The 21,864-nt window shown below is 42.7% G+C and overlaps 1 protein-coding gene across 1 annotated transcript; it reads right to left on the minus strand.

Annotated features, from left to right (window-relative positions):
- Positions 1-9,963: 9,963 nt before the first annotated feature.
- Positions 9,964-17,073, minus strand: il2rb (interleukin 2 receptor, beta). The gene is made up of 10 exons (XM_079282389.1): positions 16,962-17,073; positions 16,030-16,127; positions 15,515-15,668; positions 15,318-15,384; positions 15,039-15,132; positions 14,664-14,809; positions 13,983-14,163; positions 13,325-13,427; positions 13,145-13,223; positions 9,964-12,207 (listed from the first exon to the last, which is right to left on the minus strand). Exons 2-10 carry the CDS (start codon positions 16,112-16,114, stop codon positions 11,446-11,448), a joined length of 1,671 nt encoding a protein of 556 aa, XP_079138515.1. The 5' UTR covers positions 16,115-16,127; positions 16,962-17,073; the 3' UTR covers positions 9,964-11,445.
- Between the last annotated feature and the right edge of the window lie 4,791 nt (positions 17,074-21,864).

Here is a 21,864-nt window from a genome sequence, read left to right on the forward strand (position 1 = left end):
AGAATGTTTTTGAGCCTTTTGAGATGGAGGGAAAAATATATAAAAATAATAATAATAATTCAAAAAAACAACAACAAAAAAACAAACAACAAACCAAAAAAGAAAAAATGAAAAACAGGTAAGTATGTGTGCATATGGATGTTCATGCATGTAGGTTGTCCGGCAAGAAAAACAAAACAGAAATCAATAATAGTAAAAAATATATATACACCGGTATATATACTATACATATTTCAATATTAATAGAATGGGTGGTGTCACGTTTGCAGAAACATAGTGAGGGATGACCAGGTGGAATGGTGTTCTGTTGTATTGTATATGATGGATGAGGTTAGATTTTCCATTGAAATATATTCCATCATTAAGTTTCTCCAGTGTGCGATGTGTGTATTATTCCTTGATTTCCAGTTCATGAGGATAGTTTTCTTGGCGATAGTTCGGGCCACAAGGAGTAATTTGCGGTTTGTTTTACTCGGATGTGTTGTTGAGATGTCTCCTAGTAAGCACAGTGAAGGGGATAAAGGGACGAGGCAGCCCAGGAAGACAGACAGTGACTCACTTATTTCTTCCCAAAAGTGATGAACTGGTGTGCAGTGCCAGGTGGCGTGAACATAGCTATCCGGGCTGTTTTGAGTGCAATGTGGACAGACATCTGCACGTGAATCCCATTTGAAACATTTTTTGCCCGGTGTAATGAATTCTGTGAAGTATTTTATACTGTATAAGTTGTAAATTGGCATTTTTAGTCATGAAGTAGATGTTATTGCAGATTTGGTTCCAGAAATCAGCATCAGGAGTGATGGACAGGTCTGATTCACATTTTCTTGATGGTATGGATGATGTTTTTGTCAGACTGTGATATTACTCTACATATTTTTGAGATTAACTTTTTTGAAGAGGGGATATTAATTAATTCTGAGGTTGAGAGGGGTAATTCTAGGTGAGTGGCCTTAATGTTAAGTTTGGATTGAACGGATGATTTGAGTTGCAGACATTCCAAAAATTGATTGCTCCTGAATTGGTGAGTTTTTGAGGTGCTGTTTCTTTTTCTTTTTAAACCTTTGGACAGAGTCAGGCTAGCAGTTTTGGCCTGTTTCCAGTCTTTGTGCAAAGCTAAGCTAACTGCTGCTACTAATAGCTGCCAGCTATAGCTTTATATTTAGCAGAACGTATCATTCTCATCTCAAAGAAAGCGAGCAAGGGTATAATTGAGGAATAAAACCCCCTAAATATACACACACATACACATCCATTGGCCCCATGTTGCAGTTGTTTGCAGTCCTGTCAGAGAACAAGAGGAGGATGAGGCAGAATGTGTGCACACGTGTAACATGAGCACAGCTGTTGAACATTACTGCCTTCGGGTCCCGAGGGTTGAGGTCTCACAGGCTGTTCTGCAGTTATATCAGGAGAACATTCCTCTGGTTTTCCGGCTGATGTAAACTGAGAGACTCGTCTGAAACCACTTGATGCTATCTTTCTGTAAACCTTTGCTATCTGTCGTCTTTGGGAATCAGACGTTCATTTCCCAGCGGAGCTCATCAGTCAGCTGTCTCTCTGTGTCTGTCTGACCCCAGTAATCCTCCTCTTTCAGGTTGGGTTTTATTTGGAACATTGATCTCTCTGTTTGGTATCTATTTCATGAGCTCCAGCAGCATCACATCAACTTCTTCCTCTCTCTGACCTCGGAGGAAGTGAAAAGTCTCACTATTTGTGTTTCCTTGTGGAATCGTTTTTGCCCCCCAAAAAAACCTCACCCCGATTTCTCCCTAAAAAAAAAAAAAATGTTTGTGGTTGACATAATTATGGGGCATTCAAAGATGAAAACCAGCGCTGGGTTCAAAACATTCTTGTGGTTCAGCTTAGGGGAAAAACCGAAGACGATGGCCAGTTGGTATAACTTACAGGCGATATTTGCTGCAGAGTTATGAAACAATTGTGAGTCAACCTAAATGCCAGAGCCTTGTGAGGCACACTGCCCTCTACTGCGTGAATAGCTGCATCATAAAACACACCAGGAAGATGTGTTATTTGCAACTGCATAAAGTCAGCCGGACTAATCTGAAGTCTGATTACTTAGTATTAGTACACTTTGTTATTTGAAGGATCACTAGAGAAGGATCCTAAAGATGTGACCATTAAGTATTTACTGACTTACAGATGAACAAGATGAACTTCTAAAAAGCTCAAAACAGGAACAATAATCCCTTCTTCTGAACGCTGCAGAGCAGCACTCTAAAGACACGGAGGTGAGTGCGTTCACATTCTTGCCATTCTCACTGAAACTTGGCTCTCTCGTGCGTTATCTTTGATTAAAAATGAGTCGTATCCCTCAGAAAAATGGTGAAGCTGTTTCTGTGATGCTGGCCCAAAGCAAAGAAGAATATGGACAGATGATTGAAAACAAAGACCTGAGCTTGCAGGAGCTCACTAGAGTTAAACACCAGCAAGCAGACAAGCTGGAGGAGATTCAGACAACCCTTCAGGAGCTCCACAGTTCACAAGCAGCAGAGATACAGAGGTAGAAATAACTCGAGTCAATTCAGAGCATTTTACTCACCAAACAGTTTCTCCTCAAACCACTTTGTTGCTGTCATGACCCACTTCAAAGGACCAAGGACCTGGAGGAGAATCTTACTGCAAGCAACAAAGAACTTGAAAGGAGAAACACACTTTTAGGTAAGCCTCACTGAGGGAAGTGTGTAGATATTTTATTTGCTGCTCTTTCACACTAATAAATACACGAATAACATATAAACATGTTTTACTCAACAGGAGAGAGCCGAGAGCAGAGTGCAGACAAAGATGAGCAGATCAAAATCCTTGAAGATAAACTGGTCGGGTGGATTTTAGCTTGTTTCTCAGCAGTCGTCAGAGCTCGAACACAAAGGACGAGAACTTGAAGGCACTCATCGTACGCTTTCCTTGTTCTTAGGAGAGAGAATCCAAATCCGTTGAGTCCATGAAGGCTACGAATGAAACCACTGAACTCAGAGTGGAGGAACTCACAGCTGAGCTGTCGGGGAGAACTGAAGAAGTCAAACATTATTATTATTTTTTTTATTCAAACATGTTGTTCGGTTCAGCATGCGTACCGAACCGTGAGCCTCGTACCGAACGGTTCTATACGAATACGCGTATTGTTACACCCCTAATAAATATATATAAATCCTCTTAAAATACTGATATAAATGATTGTGTAATGTTTTATGTAGTTGGGCAGATAGTAGATTAATCGTGCAAATTATGATACAAGCATGAAATCTTGGTATCTGGTCAAACCTGCCTGATTGGCCATTCAAAAATCCAAGATGGCCGCTAATTGAGCCTCCCGAAAATCTGTTTTCTTAATAAAACTTTGTATTTCCCCAATTTGAATGATCTTGGTGTCATTTGTAATTAATAAAAGATGCTTTAATCATTACCCACAACTATAACACTAGAATAATGAATGTGCTGATGTCATTGGACATTTAGTGGAAAAATTAACGACTCAGTGTCAATTAATAATTCAACTCTTTTATTGAAATCATTTCCTTCAACTATGTTCAAATTGAACATTACAATAATATGATATCGAACTGGACAAAACAAACTGTATGGCACTGGACACTTAATTCATCGAACAATAATACATTTGATATTAAAGATAAATGTGTAACTTATAGCTCATTCCCAGACTAGTCTAGTCAGCATGGACGGTACTAAAGTTGTAACTCATTCAATAAATGAAACAACTGTACTTCACATTTTAAACATTGTAAAATATGCTACATTTTCATATAAGATCGACAATATTATTCTAAACACGAAATCAAAGCAGCTAAATTCACATGTACAACATTATAAGACTAGTTGCTGGGATATATCCGCACCGTTGGAAAGTAGTTGAGATTCTTTATGGAGATTATAACTATACATAACATATGAAACATTGCTAGACGAGTCAATCTAGACGGAAACTAATTATCTTACAGCACTAGATACTGAACTGATATGAAAATCAACAATTTTGCAGTTGCAATGAAGTGATTATAACCAATTGTAACATGAACATTCTTTTTGTTTTTATCGTTTTTCAGTTCTTTAAATGCAATTTTACTTACAATTGCTGAGGACTTAGCCTCAAACTAATATGTAGCGCCACATTTAGGTGCATTAATGTCAATGTCACTGTTCAGGGGGTATCATTTCGATCTGAATGTCTGCAGTAACTCCGCACAAAGGTACGGTCATCGGGCACATTCATCTTCCAACTGCTACTGCTCACATATGCAGCTGCAGAGTGCTGTACATGGAAGTCCCAACTGAAAGCACTTGCACCTCCCATGGCTACTTTCCTTACAGGAACACTTGGCCAGTTCCTGACAGCTGGCTGCGATGGGCGGGGTAACGTCGACTAACATACCTGCCATTTCTCTCCTTTCTGTGTCCACCCCCAATCAGTAGGACTGCCGATGTCTGGCCTGGAGATAGTTGTCTGGCCCCAGATGATCCCAGCCTGATAAGCAGCACGCTTTGCATGTTCTCTCAGGACTGCCTGAGTTGGTGGAATCGAGTTGTGGGGCCTTTGTTTGCGGGCAAATAGATCCAGTCTTGCTTCATCCACACCAGTAACTGCGCTTGATCTATCGTACATGAGGACAACAAATCTCTCTAACTGTTGCAGGTCCAGGTCACTAATTGATGTTGGATGCTGGCTGAGATTGGTGAAGGTTTCAGAAACTTCAGCACAAATGTTCCAAGTCTGCCGTGCTGTCTTCTTCCCTTTCCCATGAAATGCAGACGCAATGTGTGAGCTTGAAACGGCTGATCAATTGTTGTAATGTAAATACCTGATGTCCCCCCCCCCCCCCCCCCTGCTGTGTGCTGAGATGTTTAAGAGCAGGAGACAAACTGAACTCTTGGCTCATCCTCTGCGGACTGTGTTGCAGTCAGTATGACGGTGAAGCCTTCTCTGCGCAGAGAATGAATACTTTAACAACTCCTTCTCTCAATGTTTCTTGTTTCAGTATTATAGGACTCACTCGGTACTATTGAATAGTTTTTCCACCACAAACTTGGCGTCACTTACAGGATTCCTTGAAAGATCATCGGGAACCGACTGCAGACGGGGACTGATCATCCAGGAGGCTTCTCCTCCTGCCTCTGTGCCTCCACACATTCTGGAGAGGACCGTTCAGTGGTTCCTGAGCATCTTCACTGGGATCCTAAAGGACCTGATTGAGTCCAGATAAACTTCTAAACATCCGGTGAGATACTGAAATTTGGAAGATTGACTCTGAAGGTTTGTTTTGGGTTTTTTGTTGACTTAATGTCAAATTGGGATTTTAAAAGTGCACTGATTTAGGAAATTGAATATTTTTGTCAATATTCCTATTAGCATTTAACATGTGTGGATATTTGTTGACATCTCATGTGAATGCTGTTGTTCGTGAAAGGTTGGGTAGATACGGTAATATAGGATACTACTTTTAGGAGTGTTCGAAGAATATTGCTGAGTAAAGGAGGACGGGGAGAAAAGGGTGAGTGTTTGATTGTCACGTTAAATACCTTAAAGGTTGAACATCTTACAGGTAGACATCAAACACTGAAGTCCTTCAACCTAAGACGAAGAATCCGTAAGGAGACTGGAAAGAAAAAGATTAGACTTATGCTGCGTTCACACCGGTCACGTTGATTTTTTGACGCACGTCGAGATTACATACAAAGTCTATGCACAGACGCGATGAGACTGGCGCGCCGCGATTTTGCGATGGCGCGGCGCGTTTTTGCGTTTTTGCGTTGGACGCGTTTTTGCGTTGGACGCCGCAAAATCGCCAACACGCGAGTTGAAATTTTTCAACTTCTGCGAAATAATCGCGTGACGCTGTGGCGCGATAGCTTATCAGCGTTGAGTTGCTCCCCCTGTCATCACTGGCTTCCTGCCGTTGTTGAATCAGGAAATAAATCCTGTAGCCGTCTGTGTTCACCCAGAGCTCTACGATACCTCATATCAACAGAGACCGGACCAAACTATGTGTATACATGTGTGTGTGTAAACCATACAGTACAAACAATGAATAGACGCTGCTGTTGTTGAGAAGGAAACTCAGGTGAACAGACTTAGGTCGAGACGTTTAGCTCAATTCAAGCAATAAGGTTTATTTGTAACAGAAGTATTATGTCCAGCAGTTAAACGTGCACGGACCCTAGAAAAGTGAAACTAAAAGGCGCTTAAGCAGAGTGCGCACGCGGTGTATAGGTTCTCCCTTCTGGAAGCCTATTGGTGGAATACAAAGTAGGAGGCGGATCTGTTTCTAGCTTTCAGACAGCCTCGTTGGAGCACTGGGCATCTCCGCCCACACTGGCTCACGTCCCGGGACCGCCTTCTCTGGATCATCAGTGCGTGTGCATGTTGATGTAGCAGCATATTGTTATGTTCGGCCGACTAGATAAGCGGGGCGCCTCTTTATCTCTAAGACGGAGCAGGCAGTTGAATCTGGTTTTCTGTAAGACTATGTGACAGTTAACTGGGGCAAAGGCTATCCTTCAGAGTTCTAGTACTTTCCACTTTGTTCAGGCGAGCGCTAGAGTACCCCGCCTGGAGTATTTGACCTTTGTGCACTCGAACTCACATATCCGCGTATAAACTGTGTTTAACATTAAATTAATGTATATTTTATTTACACCGTATTTACGTCTACGTGACGTTATTGAGTGCTGATGGAGCTGCTACGATGTTAGCATAGCCTAGCACCGATCCATCAGAGCTCCATTGAGAAGACCAGTAGCCTACAAATCGGTATCATTACGTAGTTATTTCGGAGTCCCTTTTTGTCGGAGAAGACAAGTACAAATCGGCATCATTATGTAGTTATTTCGGAGTCCCTTTTTGTCGGAGAAGACAAGTACAAATCGGCATCATTATGTAGTTATTTCGGAGTCCCTTTTTGTCGGTTTATTGCCGTTGAATCACAGCCAAATCAGTTTATGTTGTGTTCCTACAGCTGTAGTAAACAGCGACCGGTGACTTGCTAGACACAGTGAATACAGCTTGATACAATCCACGGAGCTCCTCTGAACAATATTATGAACCAGACATGACGGCGTTTGGCATTCCGATGTTTGAGGGACTTCCACAACACGTACAAAGCAGCAATTGTCCTTATTCCTTTCACGGTTGACAGCGGAAAGAAATGGCGGCCAGGTGAACGGCTTCCAGTCGATAAACCACGCCCCCTCTCCGGCGCTACGCGATTTTGCGGTGTTTGGTGTGAACACGACCGGCGGCGTGTTGGACGTGATTTTGCAGTGCGTCAAAAAATCAAGGCGACCGGTGTGGACGCAGCATTAGACTTTCAATCTCTAAGGATAAATCTGTCTCGGTAACGGCTTAACTTTGATTGTGCCCTAAACAAATCCACAGACTCACGGTGACGACTGTATTTAAAGTATAAGTGTACACTGACTGTGCCTCAAAATGGGTGCACAGGGAAGTAACCAGGTTCCTCCACCTGAAGGGCCTAATGTCATTTTCATGAAGAAAAAGTTTGGTGAAATGAGTTGTTAACATCTGAATGAATGGGTTAATGAATGTGGGTTTCCTCAAGGAGGATCATTTAACAGATCAGGTTAAAAAAGTTACAGAAATGATAGAAAGTCACAAAAGAAGTTTGAAAATGTGGAAGGATGAATCTGAAAGTAGGGAAAGAAAGAAATAGTGTAAAAATATGTCTAAAGTAGATAAACCAAATGAGAAAGAGGCAGATAAAGCTTCTCAGAAATCTTCTTCTCTCTATCCCTCACTGCACAGGGTGGATCCTGAACTCGACGCATGTCCTCCCCCACCTGCACCATATGTGGCCCCTCCACCCGGTCCAGCAGCACAGCAAGGCCCGCCCACACCAAGACAGCCTGACTTCGACCCATCTCCAACCAGCACTCCTACTAGCAGCACCATCTCCTCCGTCGCCAACCTCATGCAGCAGGCCGCACACGCCATGTCCCAACTAGCCAGCCCAGCCAAGTCACATGAGGACCTGGGAACAACTGGAGACGCAGTGAGAGGTTCCTACAACCACTCACGTGACACCAGAAGTGGACGAGGACCATGAACAGACGACGACGAGGAAAGACCTGAACTCTCATTCCCGATGGTCCAAGTGGCAGGTCCAGATGGAGCAATGATGGTCCACAGATCCTGGACTGACAGAGACATGACCGATGCCCTGGCACATCTGCCAGACCCCCAAGTATCAGGCACAACGTTTGGTGATGAAGTTATCGTATTCTGCCGTGAGTTTAGCCAAACTGAAGGAGAACTTAGACGCCTCCTCATGAAGAAACATTGCCCAGCCAACTATGCCAAGGTTCAAGCAGCCTGTCAAGGAAATGCCAGACAGGTACAAACCAACTGGGATCACGCTGACAATGCTGCATATAGAGACATGATTACCTACTGGTTACAGCTTTGACAATTGCTTTCCCGCCGAGAATCAACATGACAAAAACAACATCATGCAAGCAAAAGCCTGGTGAAACTGTAGCAGACGACTACGCCAGACTCCATGTTGTTTCCAACGAGCACAGCGGTCTGAGCTTCTGATAAGAAGCACCTGCAAATGGATAGCAAATGGATATAAATAAATCATTTTATATATGTCTGTGTTTTATATTATAGTGAGTATTATGATATGATATATATTATTATATTATACAGAATATTATTATGTGATATATATATTATTATATTATACAGAATATTATTATATGATATATATATATTATTATATTATACTGAATTGCTTGTGAGGGGGACAAAAATACGATGTCCTGATGTGTTTGTTTAAGTGTTATTTACTGCTTTCTTTCATGTTGGAATAAATGTTAAATATTTAACTGCAAAGTAGTAATGCGTGTTTGATACCTTCATTTTTTGCATTAAATCATTCTGGGATGTTTGCTGAAATTGATTGGATGTGGCACAGCCCTACCTCGAACATTTTCCACCAGCCGCCACCGGGTATAAGCAAGATAATTTATAAAATGTTAGTAAATGATGAATAACTTATTTAGATGTACATTAGTCATGCATTTATACATATAATGGTTAGGGACTATGTTAATATATGCTTTATAAACGCATCTTAATACTGCAATTCATGATTAATTCATGATTTATTAAGGTAGTTACTACTCGTTAGCCCTTTTACACGTAAAGCCCTTTTGTGTAAATATAACAGTTTTTATATGACTGTTGTGTTATTTACCCAAACTGGTTGCAATATGTTATCATCCACTCAAGCTCTTTATTAACTCACATGTCATATTTTGTGACTGATACGTTGACTCACAATGCATTTATGAAAAAAAGCTCAAACTTTAGCTTGTTGTGTCTAACACCGGGTCAGAATAACCGATTGTCTTGCATTTGATTGGTGACCCAGAAAGATGCCAGCTTTACACAACACAGCGAGATGCCGGCTCTAACTTTATTGCATAATTGTTCCATTTGGGTCAGCAAAATGTGCCACTAAAAAGATTACGAGTACTGAGACACTCAGCAGAAAGTGCTCTATTTAGTGCCATTTATGAGCACTGATGAAAAGCAACATGTGTGTTGCTTCTTACTGACGCGGCGAAACACCGCATATTCTCTGTGAGGTGAACGGATGTCGCTGGTTCCAGAGTTAAATGTCAAACCGCACTCTAATACACATTCTCACTCTCACACACACACACACACCACCAGGACCACCTGACAGGACATGTCAACACTCACAACTACACGCACACGCAACTCATTCTGCCTCTCGCACTCTTTCTCACACACATGCCCAACCCTCAGCCCTCATTCCACAACGACACAGGAAGTCAAAGGGTGACCCACTTCTACCAGCAGCTTTATTTTGTTTGGTCGCTGCACAGACGTCACGACAGTGTGCATCGGAAATACACTGCATGTAGACAAGAGCAGCAACATCTACCACCGGCCTCGATGATTTACAGGAATCTAGAAATCGAAATCTAATACACATTATTCTAATACTTGTCTACAATAATGATTCATTAGGTGCGAAATTTATCTCTTAAACAGCAGGAACTTATTTATTAAGTTGAACAAACAAATGAGATCGACTACAAAATACATCAGCGGCAAACCAGCTGCCTGACAGCAGATCAGTATGAACTAGAATCAATTCATTAAAACGCTTAAATGTTGGTCAGTTTCAAACCCTTAACCAAGCGAGCGATGACAGACATCATGTACATTCGATCAGATTTAACTCAGCAAAGCTCATATGTTCTCTATTATGAGTCATTTATCACTATTTACAGAATCAAAACACATTTAAATCATGTTTCACTGCTTTCAAAATCCCAAATCTGCCTGCAGGAATGAAGATTTCTTATATTTATATATATTTAAGTTAAAGTAATTCAAAACAAAACCACAAAACTGTATTTTTTGTGTATTTTTAAAACACAGTTATCAATAACTGACACCAGCATTTAGTTTAAAGTAATGGCAACTTTCATGCTTTGATACACTGAAGAAAATGCAGCGTACTGACGGTATTGTACACATTCAACAATGAGGTATTGTACACCGTTCTACACATGTTTCGGCCAAATAATGACTCAGCAGTATGTCTATAAACAATATACACAACTGGTTGACTTGTAGTCTCCCTCACATGTCTGACTCTCTTTTATTAAAGGTCCGGTTATTCTTTCACCATGCGGTGTCATCAGACTGTCCATTGAAACTCTGCTCTCACTTACAGGCCCAATTATCTTTCCCCAATCTCACCAGGACAAATGACCGTACAATCATTGTCCTTAGTAAGCAAAGTAAATCAAATGTTGATTCGGAGTAAATACAGCAACATAACACCAGAACAGAATTATCACCCAGCGCCGCAGTAACCATCAGCTCCAAAGAGCGCTTTAGCGAGTTTTGGAATTGCAGCCCACAACTCCACTGCTTTGGTTGACTCTCAGCGCTCTTATTAACCGTGTTGGAAGCAGCAGCAGGCAGCTGGTGGTCAGCTGGAGAACATAGTTTAACATTTAGCAGCTAAGGAGCCAGATATTTCCCTCAGTAGCTGGTGGAGACGGAAACAGAGCAAAGAAGAGAATGACTATCGGACTTACATTCATCAAGTGGTCAGAAAAATGACTTCATATAAATGTTAATGTAGCTCAGCGTCTGTTGGAGGCAAATGTTTGCTAAGACGCTAAGACGATGTGCTTTCAGCTTGTTCTGCTGTCCCGAAGTGACTAAAGACTGAATCAAGCAAATAAATCATGGAATTTGTGATTTTTTTCTTGTCAAAACTGCACAAAAACTCCACATATTCTATCAGAGATGCTCGCTTCTACAATCAGAATCGAATAAACGATCAGTCAGGTTGCTTGTGATGTAAACACACTAATTCTTGTCGACACACGACAGATTTTTCAGATGGATTTATTGCTGAATGTAGTCTGCAGCTCTTTGAGGGTCAGATACCCTGTTTTACAGGGCTCCACAGGCATGGAGGAAGACCTGCACATGGCACCAGCCATAGGCCAGGCCGCATAGTTGCCACAAGCAGCTGCATCAGGTACCTCCACCTGTTGGCTATCAGAGGATACCAGAGTTAGAGTGGGAGCGGTAGGAGGGCGTGGAGCAGAGGAGGTTGGGCACATCTGGGAAGGAAGCTGAAGAGGGAGAATGAGAAGAGGCGGGCTCGGCTCGTCATCTGAAACCTCCTCCTCTTCTACGTTAGCAAACCTTTCATCTTCATTGCCTTCTTCGTCTTCCCTTCCGATGCCAAAGCCGGAGTCTGGGCTCTGCGGCTCCCTCTTCAAGCTCTCGTAGGTGTCGAGGGACGGGTGGAGGCAGAGGCGAAGGTTGAGGCTGTTGTGGAAATCATCCTGATAGGTGAAGTAAGCAGGATTGGGGTCAGTTCGTGCCGAGCTGCTGGAGGAGCTGGACATGAAGTAGCCCATGTTGGAGAAGCAGGATGAAGAGGAGGAGGAGGAATTGTCGACAACCCCGCTGGTGTCTGAGCCGGCCGAGGGGTCGCTCCTGAAGTGAAGCAGGGCGCTGGTGGAGCTGGAGGAGGGAGAGGCGGAGGGGACCTCGTCCCACTTTTCGCATATCTCAACCGGGGAGATGCTGTCGCATGGCTGGGCTGTGAAGAATGACTCGGAAGCTGACAGAGGATTCAGCCATTTCTAAGTAAAAGGAAAGAGAGAGTTGGAGTAGAAAACACAGCTGAAGAAAGACACGATAGCAGTGTTTCTGGAATGTGTAGTCAAAGAAGTTTCAGAAAGTCTTGACAAAGTTTCTCTAAGCCCCAACATATATTATACTGTTTTCACAGGCCAATTAGTACTCGTGCAGATGAATCGGGATCCTTGTTTTACAATAATTTGAAAAAAAGGAAAATTTACATAAAATTCTGATATATTAGACAAATTGTAACAACAGTTGGAAATCACGTAACTCCAGTACTTAGTTACTTAAAGGCAACGTGATTTCAAGTCACTGAAGAATTTACACTTGATGCTAATTTATACTTTTACTTTGCTACATTTTAAAGGGAAATATTGTATTTTGTTAACCCACTAAATTAGTTTGACAGTTTATAGTGAGGTATTACTGCTTTCACATAACAAAATAATGCCAGCACTCTTTCCACCACTGGAGCGTTTGTAGGGTTGTACTTGTATCGTGTTGCCATGACTGACTGTAAACAGTGAGAATGAAATTGGTCCCAGCATTGAACCCTGGGAGAGGAGAGACAGTAGAAACGAAAAATCTTTCCGGCGACCCAGGTGTCCCAACCCACTGCCACAGCCTATTGTATTAATTGTGGTGAATTCCTGAAGACTTTCGATGTGGCTGTGAATCACAGTGAATTGAGCGGTTTCGTTCTTGTGAGCAGACTAAAATCCAACAACTAATCAATTGAATCAATGTCGTCAAACGAATGTTGAAGGATAAATTACAGAAAGGCCCAACAAGTTTCTTCAAATTTAAGAAGAAATCCAACTAACAAAGTGACCTGTGTGTGTAAATAGTGCTGGGTAAAGGCGTTAGTCAGTGAAGCGCATCTGTCAAAATGCTCTATGTGGTAAGGACATCGTGGTAAAAAGGATTTCTGTTTACCTTTAGATTTCCTCCGTGTTCAGAGTGGAGCGTGTGGAAATATTCAGAAGGGTTTGGTACTGGCTTCCCTTTGAGGAGCCTGAAATGGCAAAAAAGGGAGCCATGAGATAAGACATAGTGCATGCCAACACACACACACACACACACACACAGACACACACAAGCCAACGTTATACTCACCCTCTGCTCGCACAACTCCAGTAGACGACGACCGTGACAATGAGGAGACCCAAGCTGAACATCACTCCCTGCGCTACCAGTAAAGTCTGACCCAGAAACCACCCTGAAACAGAGAGCTGACGTTACAATGTGCAAAAAGGCAGGTTAATAGGGCTCAGATCATTGAGGAACATGGGATTATATAGCTGCATGTCATCAGCATAGTTACTTTTGACGCAACATAATTAGTTCATTAAGAAGTAGGTGAGGATGGGACATTGGGACATTTGAGGCTCTGAACCACTGCTCCAGGATCGATAGCATTGACTTGTGCAACATTTGCTTAAATGGTAGTGAATTGAGAAGGAGGCAGGAGAGGAGCATGACTGTGATTATTGGAATATTTGCCTCAATAGTTAATATTTTGTTGTGAAAGAAGGCTGGTTCAACACCAGACCCCTTATAGCGCCAACAAGGAAGCAACCATATATGTAACTCTGTTTGGCGGTGCTTGGTGTTGACCCTGAACCAGAATGGAGGACTACATTTCCCAGCAGGTCTGGGATCAGTTTGGGATCCAGGAGAGCAGATATCTATTTCCTCGTTAAAATGACAGCTGTAAGCCTGTGAGCTGTTTTAGTTGTCATTCAAAGAACATGGAAATGCAAAATGTTGTTACCTTGATCCTGTGATGTTGTCACCACGTCTGGCACACCCAACCAGGATGTCGTTGGACTCCAGTTGCTCCAGTGACTGTTGGAAACTTTGGGTTTGACTCTCACCCTGACCTGGCAGTGCCCCTTTAGCTTCCAAGCAGATATGCTGAGCTCTTGTTCTAGTGTGGACAGAGTCCTGGCCTCCTGGTAATGGCACAATTCGGCGCAATATTAAAATTGGGTTGTATCCCAACAAACAGAATTGATTTGTCAAAGGGATTTAAATCACCAGTAACATCAGTTCTGTTGCGAAAAATACATATGAGCGTACAACATAAAGAGCAAACTATAGTGGAAATGAAATACCTGCAAAACCAGAAGCATTCCCATCAGCCTCAGCTGTACTTGGTGTTTAGTGCTAATTAGCAAATGTTTGCATGCTAACATGCTAAATTAAAACGGTGGGCATAGTAAACACTGCTAAACATCCACGTGTTAGCATTGGCATCGTGAGTACGTTAGCATGATGACATCAGCATCTAGCTTGCAGCACCTGTGCCTCACATAGCTGCGGCCATGGCTCTAGGGTCTTGATCTTCTTTTATGCACCTGATTTACTCTTATGCTTAAATAGCATGTTACAAAAAAGAGTGTAGTAAATATGAGTTGTATTTTTTATAAAATGCCCGTGAATGTGCACTTACGTTCCATGACTTGTTCTTCTGTTTGATCTGAACTTGGAAGTCAAAGGATGAGAGGTAGGTAGAGAAAGGAGCGCCTAAGCTCCATGATATCCTCGTCTCGTTGACAGTGCTGCTGACATTGGGGACACCTGGAGGATGCATTTTGACTGTAAACACAGACACACACACACACACACACACACACACACACATATATCATAATGTGTTTCAGATGGGCCTCCTAAACACGTTATCGTGGTGGAGACTTTTTTTGTTGTTGACTTTTCCGGCATTCTTTCGTAGTGAATGAGAAATGATGTCAAATCATTTTTAGAACCAGATTTGTGAATTACTTTACAGAAGCAACTGAAAAGGTCAGAAGTAAGAGGCGCTCACTGTGACTGTATGGTGAATAGTTCGTGAGGTTCTCCACCATCGTCCCGTTACACTCCACTCGTAGGTAGGGCATGTCTCTAAAAGTGTTGAACAGCTGGAGGGACCCATAATAAAATCAGTTACAGGGAAGACATGAAATCATATCAATCATTTAGCTTTGCAGCGAGACTGTTGATTGTTCTCAAGGATTTATTCTTTATTTCAGTGACTCAACAGGGTAAAATAGAGACGTCCGTTCGATGTTTACATTTTCTTATGGATGACATGTTGGTGACTTACTTCCTTTTCAAAGACAAAACTGCAGCCTGAAGGAGCGTTTCGGTGATGTTTCAGCTTGCAGCTTCGACTAAGTAAGAAAATGGACAAAAATCACCACAAACTGTTGCAAAGTCGGACCAACTGACGGAGCTACCCCGTTACCATGTTTTTATCTCCAACGCCCGACATGAAATGAATACATGTCTCTAACATCTTACATAATCGTTGCCTGTTGTCTCTCGTAGTTCTTGGTGACCCAGGTTGTCTTCATACCAAAGACCCAGCAGTCCACACCAGGAGCCACGGCAGAGCTGTCCCACGTACAGCTGACATTGTTGACGAAGTCATTCACGCAGGAGAGTCCTTGAGTGGCTGAGACATAACAGGAGAAGAGAGATTGGGACGGTGCCACTTTATCAGTGCCGTTGGACTCGTCCTTCATGCGGGACACTCCAAGAAACCAGCGGCCTCTTTTAACTTCTCGGTTAAAGTGTAATCAGTCAAATTCACTTTTGAGGAATGATAAATGGTCATGTTTCAGTTGATAGACTGCAATTCATAAATGTATGAATTATGAGTTATGAAGTATCGTTACGACTTGAAGAAAAGAGACTTTGCTTCAAAAACAACAACAAAAAATCAATGTAAAATACGTTGTGTTATTTTCTATCCCGTGTGTTGGAAGGACGGTAACATAGAGACAGAGACAGTTCCAGGTGAGACTCAGTTATACCTTGCACGCCTTTGTGAGCGTGTGCTGCAGGCACTGAAAACAGACCCACTAGGACGTATAAGGACACCAGGATCCCCACGGCCATGACCACAATGTAACTGTGAACAGAGGAGACACATCATCGGTACATAATGTGCACTAGAATGAGACTCTGAATCAATACCGTTAAATACATTCACATATTTGGCAGAAGAAAGCGGCGCTTTGGAATATGTATCTCGTAATTGCAGAGCTTTCTTTTTCTTTATAACGTCGTTATTATTTGACGCTATTGTCCTTGTTACATTCATATCAATGAAGCATATTGAATTGAAACTGGGCGGATTGAGAACAGTGTCTACCTCTGCGATTATTTCTTTATTATGGAGAGAAACTCATTTCTGAAACTGAACAGGCAAATCGTCATCGGCAGAGCGGTGTACAGGTCTGAGAGCGAGAAAACAACACTAGATCCACACTGAGCAGAATACTCACCCTGAGCAGGCGGCTAACGAGCAGTTATGAGTGAAAGCTCGCTGAGAGCACTGGCCCCGTATTACATTATGTTAACAGTGTGCTATGAAGAACGAGTTTCTAATCGGTCATACTGATAATCATTCAGAGGTTTCTTTTTAAAGTCAACGGTCGTGACTGTGTTTTTCCGTCAAAGCCTGAAGTGAGCGTGACCGTAAGTGACTTTATGGAAAGTGCAGATGTGTCACCGTGTATGATATTACAACATAATGTACAGGGGGAACAGAAAACACCTGCTCCTGATAACAAACAGCAGGTCAGGAAAGTGACATAATATCGTCGAACAGTAAGAGCCAGAGTGTAAAGACGCTGTGAAAAAAAATGAAAGTAGTAGAATACATAGACTCAAGTTGTTACAGCTTGCACATTATTCTCGAATGATTTCTGACAGCGACAGTGAGAAGAAAGTGACACAGTACCTGATGAGCCTCGGTCAGCACGGGTAGCAGAGGGTCCCTGAGAGGAAACACATTGCAGTCTCCTCTGCTGGACTGACGAGTTCAGAAGACTTCCTTCTCTTCTGTCTCTTTCTGCCCCTCTGTCTGTCTACTCACACATCACCATCTCAATCTCCCTCCCCTCCCTCCCTCCCTCCCTCTCTCTCTCTCTCTCTCTCTCTTTCTGTCGCTCATCCCTCCGTCTCCTCATTCTCGCCCCTCTGTCTTCTTTAAAGTGCCCAGTGACATTTTCCACTTGTAACCACATAGCCTGTGTCAGGGGGCTTACAGGAAGCCTCATGAGGCTGTGTGTGATGGTGTGAGAGGACGGGTGGGGGTGGTGGGGGAGGAGGCGGTGGTGGGGGAGGAGGCGGTGGTGGGAGGGAGGGGTACTGCAGAGCAGAGCAGGCTACCTGGACGCCGTTAAGATAATAATTGCACCGAAAACAAGAAATACAAAGCACGCCACATCCTGTTTCAATCACGTAAAGTGGCTTTGTACAAAAGGGAAACTCGCACGTTGTCCTATGAAGTGGTTGATGTCAGTGAAACAGCTTAAACTGAAGATTCAGAGGATTAAAGTGGCTAAAGCTACCAGATTTAGAACCGTGGGGTTTATTTAAATTGAAAACACACACACACACATTCAGGAGTTGTACGGCGTGAAAACCACTGCTGTTACAGCCGCAACCACTGCAGACGCAGACGAACACTTCTCATGTGCTTCTATCGCGGCAAAGAGGAAAGTCAAAGCAGCAGCCTGCTCCTCGCTCAAAGGTCACTGAACATTTCATTTCCTCCGATTGTTAGTTTGCTCATCCGTCGCAGTCTGTTAATGAAACTTCTGGTCTCATATGTAAGACACCTGTCCATGAGAGGGGACTAATATGTAAAAAGAAATCAAGAGAGGGTCAAGATTTAAAAATAAATATTTAATTTGATCCCTTTTCTTGTGAGATTTGCTGTTTAAAAAAAGGTTGAATAGTTGCTTGAGTGCACCATTTGTTATGTTTACCATCATTTTTGCAAATAGTGATTCTATCTTGTGAGAATGATTGAGACATTAGCATATCAAGTTTGAAATCAGGGTGGGGTTGATGAATAAGAGGGTATCATGCTTAGGTATCTTAGTGTCTTATGCATAAACTCTCGAATAAAGCGGTGCAGGATACGACTGCTTTATCCGCACATCTGATTGGTTATCTACTTTACTTTTCCAACTCAAAGGGAGCGTCCAAACCACAAATGAATATGCCCGGTGAGGATTTTTCACGACATCTAATGTCAAACATAAAGTTCAGCCCCCTCTCCCACCCCAAATGACTTTCGTACACTCTCGAATTATCAACAGCAGGCTTTGTTCATCACGCAAGGGCCTCCGCCATGCAACAATATATGACATAAGACTAATGCGAGCTGCCTGGAGATTTTATATAACGAAAAGTATTTGTGCAAATGAATGTCAGTCAAACTAAATATGGAGGATGAAGTCATGTTGCAGATGGAGATTGAAGAAAAGGGGGGGGGGGGTGAAATGGAGAAACGTTTGTAAGAGTGTAACAGTAAGTAAGGCGCAGAATAGCTCAGATCAATGTCAGTATCTGCAAGTGCTCATCTCAGCCTTAAAGTTCAATGAAGGGCCATTGTGCAACGCTCATCCACGCTGTACGTAGCCGTACAAACCACACGGCATTCACGCATACAACAACAACAACTGTTGCAACACATTGTGTTTGAACTCAGAAGGCGGCAGCAGCCGCCTTGTTTGGGTGCCTGAGTGGGTTTCAGGCCTGCAGTGGGCCAGAGGTTGATCAGATGCACTCACTACAGGTGTCAGCATCAGCTCGCAGCGGTAACAGGAGAGACACAGGCAGCGGAGGGCTGGAGCGTGCAGAGAAGGGGCAACAGGAAGAAAGAAGTAAGCGTGCATCTCTCGCCGAAAGGTCAGAGTCGGCCGAGCCGGAGTCGGGAAGCTGCCGAGATGGCCAGAGCAGTGTTTGTGCTCAAATGCAAGAAGAAAACAGTCTCATCAACAGACCACAAAGACAATGGGGGGGTGGGGGGGGGTTGTGAGGGTGAGAAGGTGAGAAAAATAACAAGGGAGGACACACTCATATTGAAAGACCTGTAAGTCTCTAAAAGAAAAAGTGCTACTCTTACATTTTTAGGAGGTAGTACATATGTTGCTGATTTAAAAACACTATGTCTGCTTCGTCTATTTAACAGTTTGACTCACAGCGGAGAAGTCAAAACACTTTCGTATGTTCGATTCCTGCAAGTCAGGGCCAGAGTTGACGAAGCTCCATATCCTGTGAGGCTGTAGTTGTGGTTGCACATTGGTGCTTTGAGCTACATGTTCATCTTTACATGCTCACAGTGACATGAACACAAGTAGGCCTGCAGCTGAGGCTGATGGGAGGGAAGGCCTAATTATAGTTTTGCAACTATTGAGTCATAAACTAAGAATTAAGCTTATAATTCTGATGCTATAACGGCAAAACATGTAGAATTATACCATTATCATTATGCAAATTAAGAATATGCATCAATGCTTTTCTTCCCCCAATACCTCTTAAAAGAGCATCTGAACTGACGTGTGAACTGCTTTCCACTGATTCAGCCATGACATTCGCTTCACGTGAGTAACAGATGAGTTTAATCTCTCCATGTAGATCAGTGCTGATGACCTAAGTTCTCAGTTTACAGTGTGTTGTTGAGTCACCGGCGTCTACATCGTCAACCGTTCCTCTCAGCCTGCTTGTCTCTGTGTAGTGAAGAAGCGATCAGACTGCTACAGATACTCATCTTCTGGGTCTGCCTTGGTACGAGAGGCAGCAGCTTGTGACAAAAGGCAAGTTTCAGTGGTTTTTCTTGAAACCACCTCCATCCTGCTGCCTTTACACATCACACAGAGAGACAAGTAACCCCTCCAGCTGCTGCTAGCACGCAGCGGTTTAGCTACTTTAGTTTTAGTCCGAGGTAGGGAGCGCTTTGTGTTTTATGTTCCCTAGATGTTAAACAACACTTGTCAAAATCTCATCTTCAGGTAGGAGAAGAAAAAAAGGAATTCAAAAAACAATGAACAATTCACGCTTTTTACATTATATCTGAATAAATGCACACACACAATATAACCGATTACAGTTTAGCTAAGCCTAAATCAAAGGTTTATCACGGATATCTTTTGTCAAACCAATAATCTTTCTAGTGGTGTTTCACCTCTCACATAACCCTCCTCTTGTTTGTTTATTGTGAAGCGTCAAGCTACCAGCATGTATGTTACTGTAGTTTTACTTTATTATATGTAAGTGTGAATCACAAGGGACCAGTGTGTGATGTGGTCGCCACGACCTCACTTTGCGTTGCTCCTTTTTTTCATTTCCGTCAGCGTCTTGTCGAGCTTCTGGTTCATGATGTTCCTCTCCGTCCACTGAACTGCAGGACGAGCCACAGAAACAAATGTTGGGAACCGTGAAAGATGAAATGCAGCACATCGGAAACAAACAAGACCAGAATATAGAGAGGAGCAGGAGGAATAAATGCTCGCCCGACCCATTTCATCCGTCTTGTGGCCGTACCAGAGGTGGGGGTCGGCAGGCCAGGCGGATGGAGGGTGGCTGACGTAGGAGTCCCTGGAGACGGACGTCCATGTTAAAGAAGCACCTGGAGACAGAGGGTTCAGTGGGTGAATTAAAGGGGAAAGAGAAGAAAACAAGTGTGAAAAGGGAAATAAATTGTACAACCATACACGTGAATCTCTGAGTCTGTACAATAGCCTACTTTGATCTAAATGCTGACGTCAGCATGCTAACATGCTCAATACGTCAAAGTTAACATGCTGATGTTTAAGCAGGTTTCACTTTTGACTCTTTGTTCTGTAGTTTGACATGTTAGCATTTGCAAGTCAGATCTAAGCCCAAAGTCAGCTGAGGCTGATGGGAGGGTCAATGTTTTGCACATCAAAAAGTATTGGACAAAATTCATATTTTGAGATGACAGTGCTAAAACAATGGTTTGACAACCCAAAACATGAGTGTTTGTAACAGTTAATTCGGTCAGAAATTGAAGATATAGTACGAGACGTCGGTTCAGCCACTTCAGGTACACGTGTGTCGTGTGGGAAATCTGAACTACGTTGCAACGTTAGGATGTCTTGTGTTTTATTAGCCAACACAGTTTTTAATGTGAGACTAGTTTAACGTTTGCTGAACAGTTATGAGACAGCGTTCAATGCTTACGTGTAGAGTAACAACTAGTATATATCAGTTATATAGCAGGACCTATCTAAAGCTAGCTAACATTAGCCACCATAAGCTAGTGGGCAAACCAGACCAAGTAATCTACAGCAACAAAACCTCTCAGTGTATTTAATTGAGAATGTTTTTGGGGGGATTTTTGGAGAATTCAACTGTTCATTTATAGGAGGAATGTGTTATTTATACTTTTAGAAGTCAACCTTTTCTTGATTTAGCCAAAGTACACCGTGCCACACCTGGCGTACAGTACGTCAGCTGGTCACACGGTGCACATGGCAACATTCACAGCTGAATAATTCAGCAGGATGATGCAGATCATGTTTCAAACTTCTCAGGATTCTCTTGATTTACTATCAATGTTGTCTATGTGGCCACTGCCTGTAAAGTAATGTTTACGTGTTAGTGTAACACAACATATGGGCAGCAGAGTATTGAACAATAACTGGTTCATGTCACAGAAGCTGCCCTTGCTATTGAAGACATGTCGTTAAACCCAATAACACGCATGGTTATCTGCATATTAAAGGAGGCCTTTGACGTAATTAAAACGTACAAATAATGTACAGACCTGGAAATATGTTGGTGCGAAGACAGTGGCCCAAGCTGTGATATGAACAGGCTGATCCAGG

This window comes from Melanostigma gelatinosum (assembly GCF_949748355.1).
Source record: "Melanostigma gelatinosum genome assembly, chromosome: 13".
NCBI classification, from domain to species: Eukaryota; Metazoa; Chordata; class Actinopteri; order Perciformes; family Zoarcidae; genus Melanostigma; species Melanostigma gelatinosum.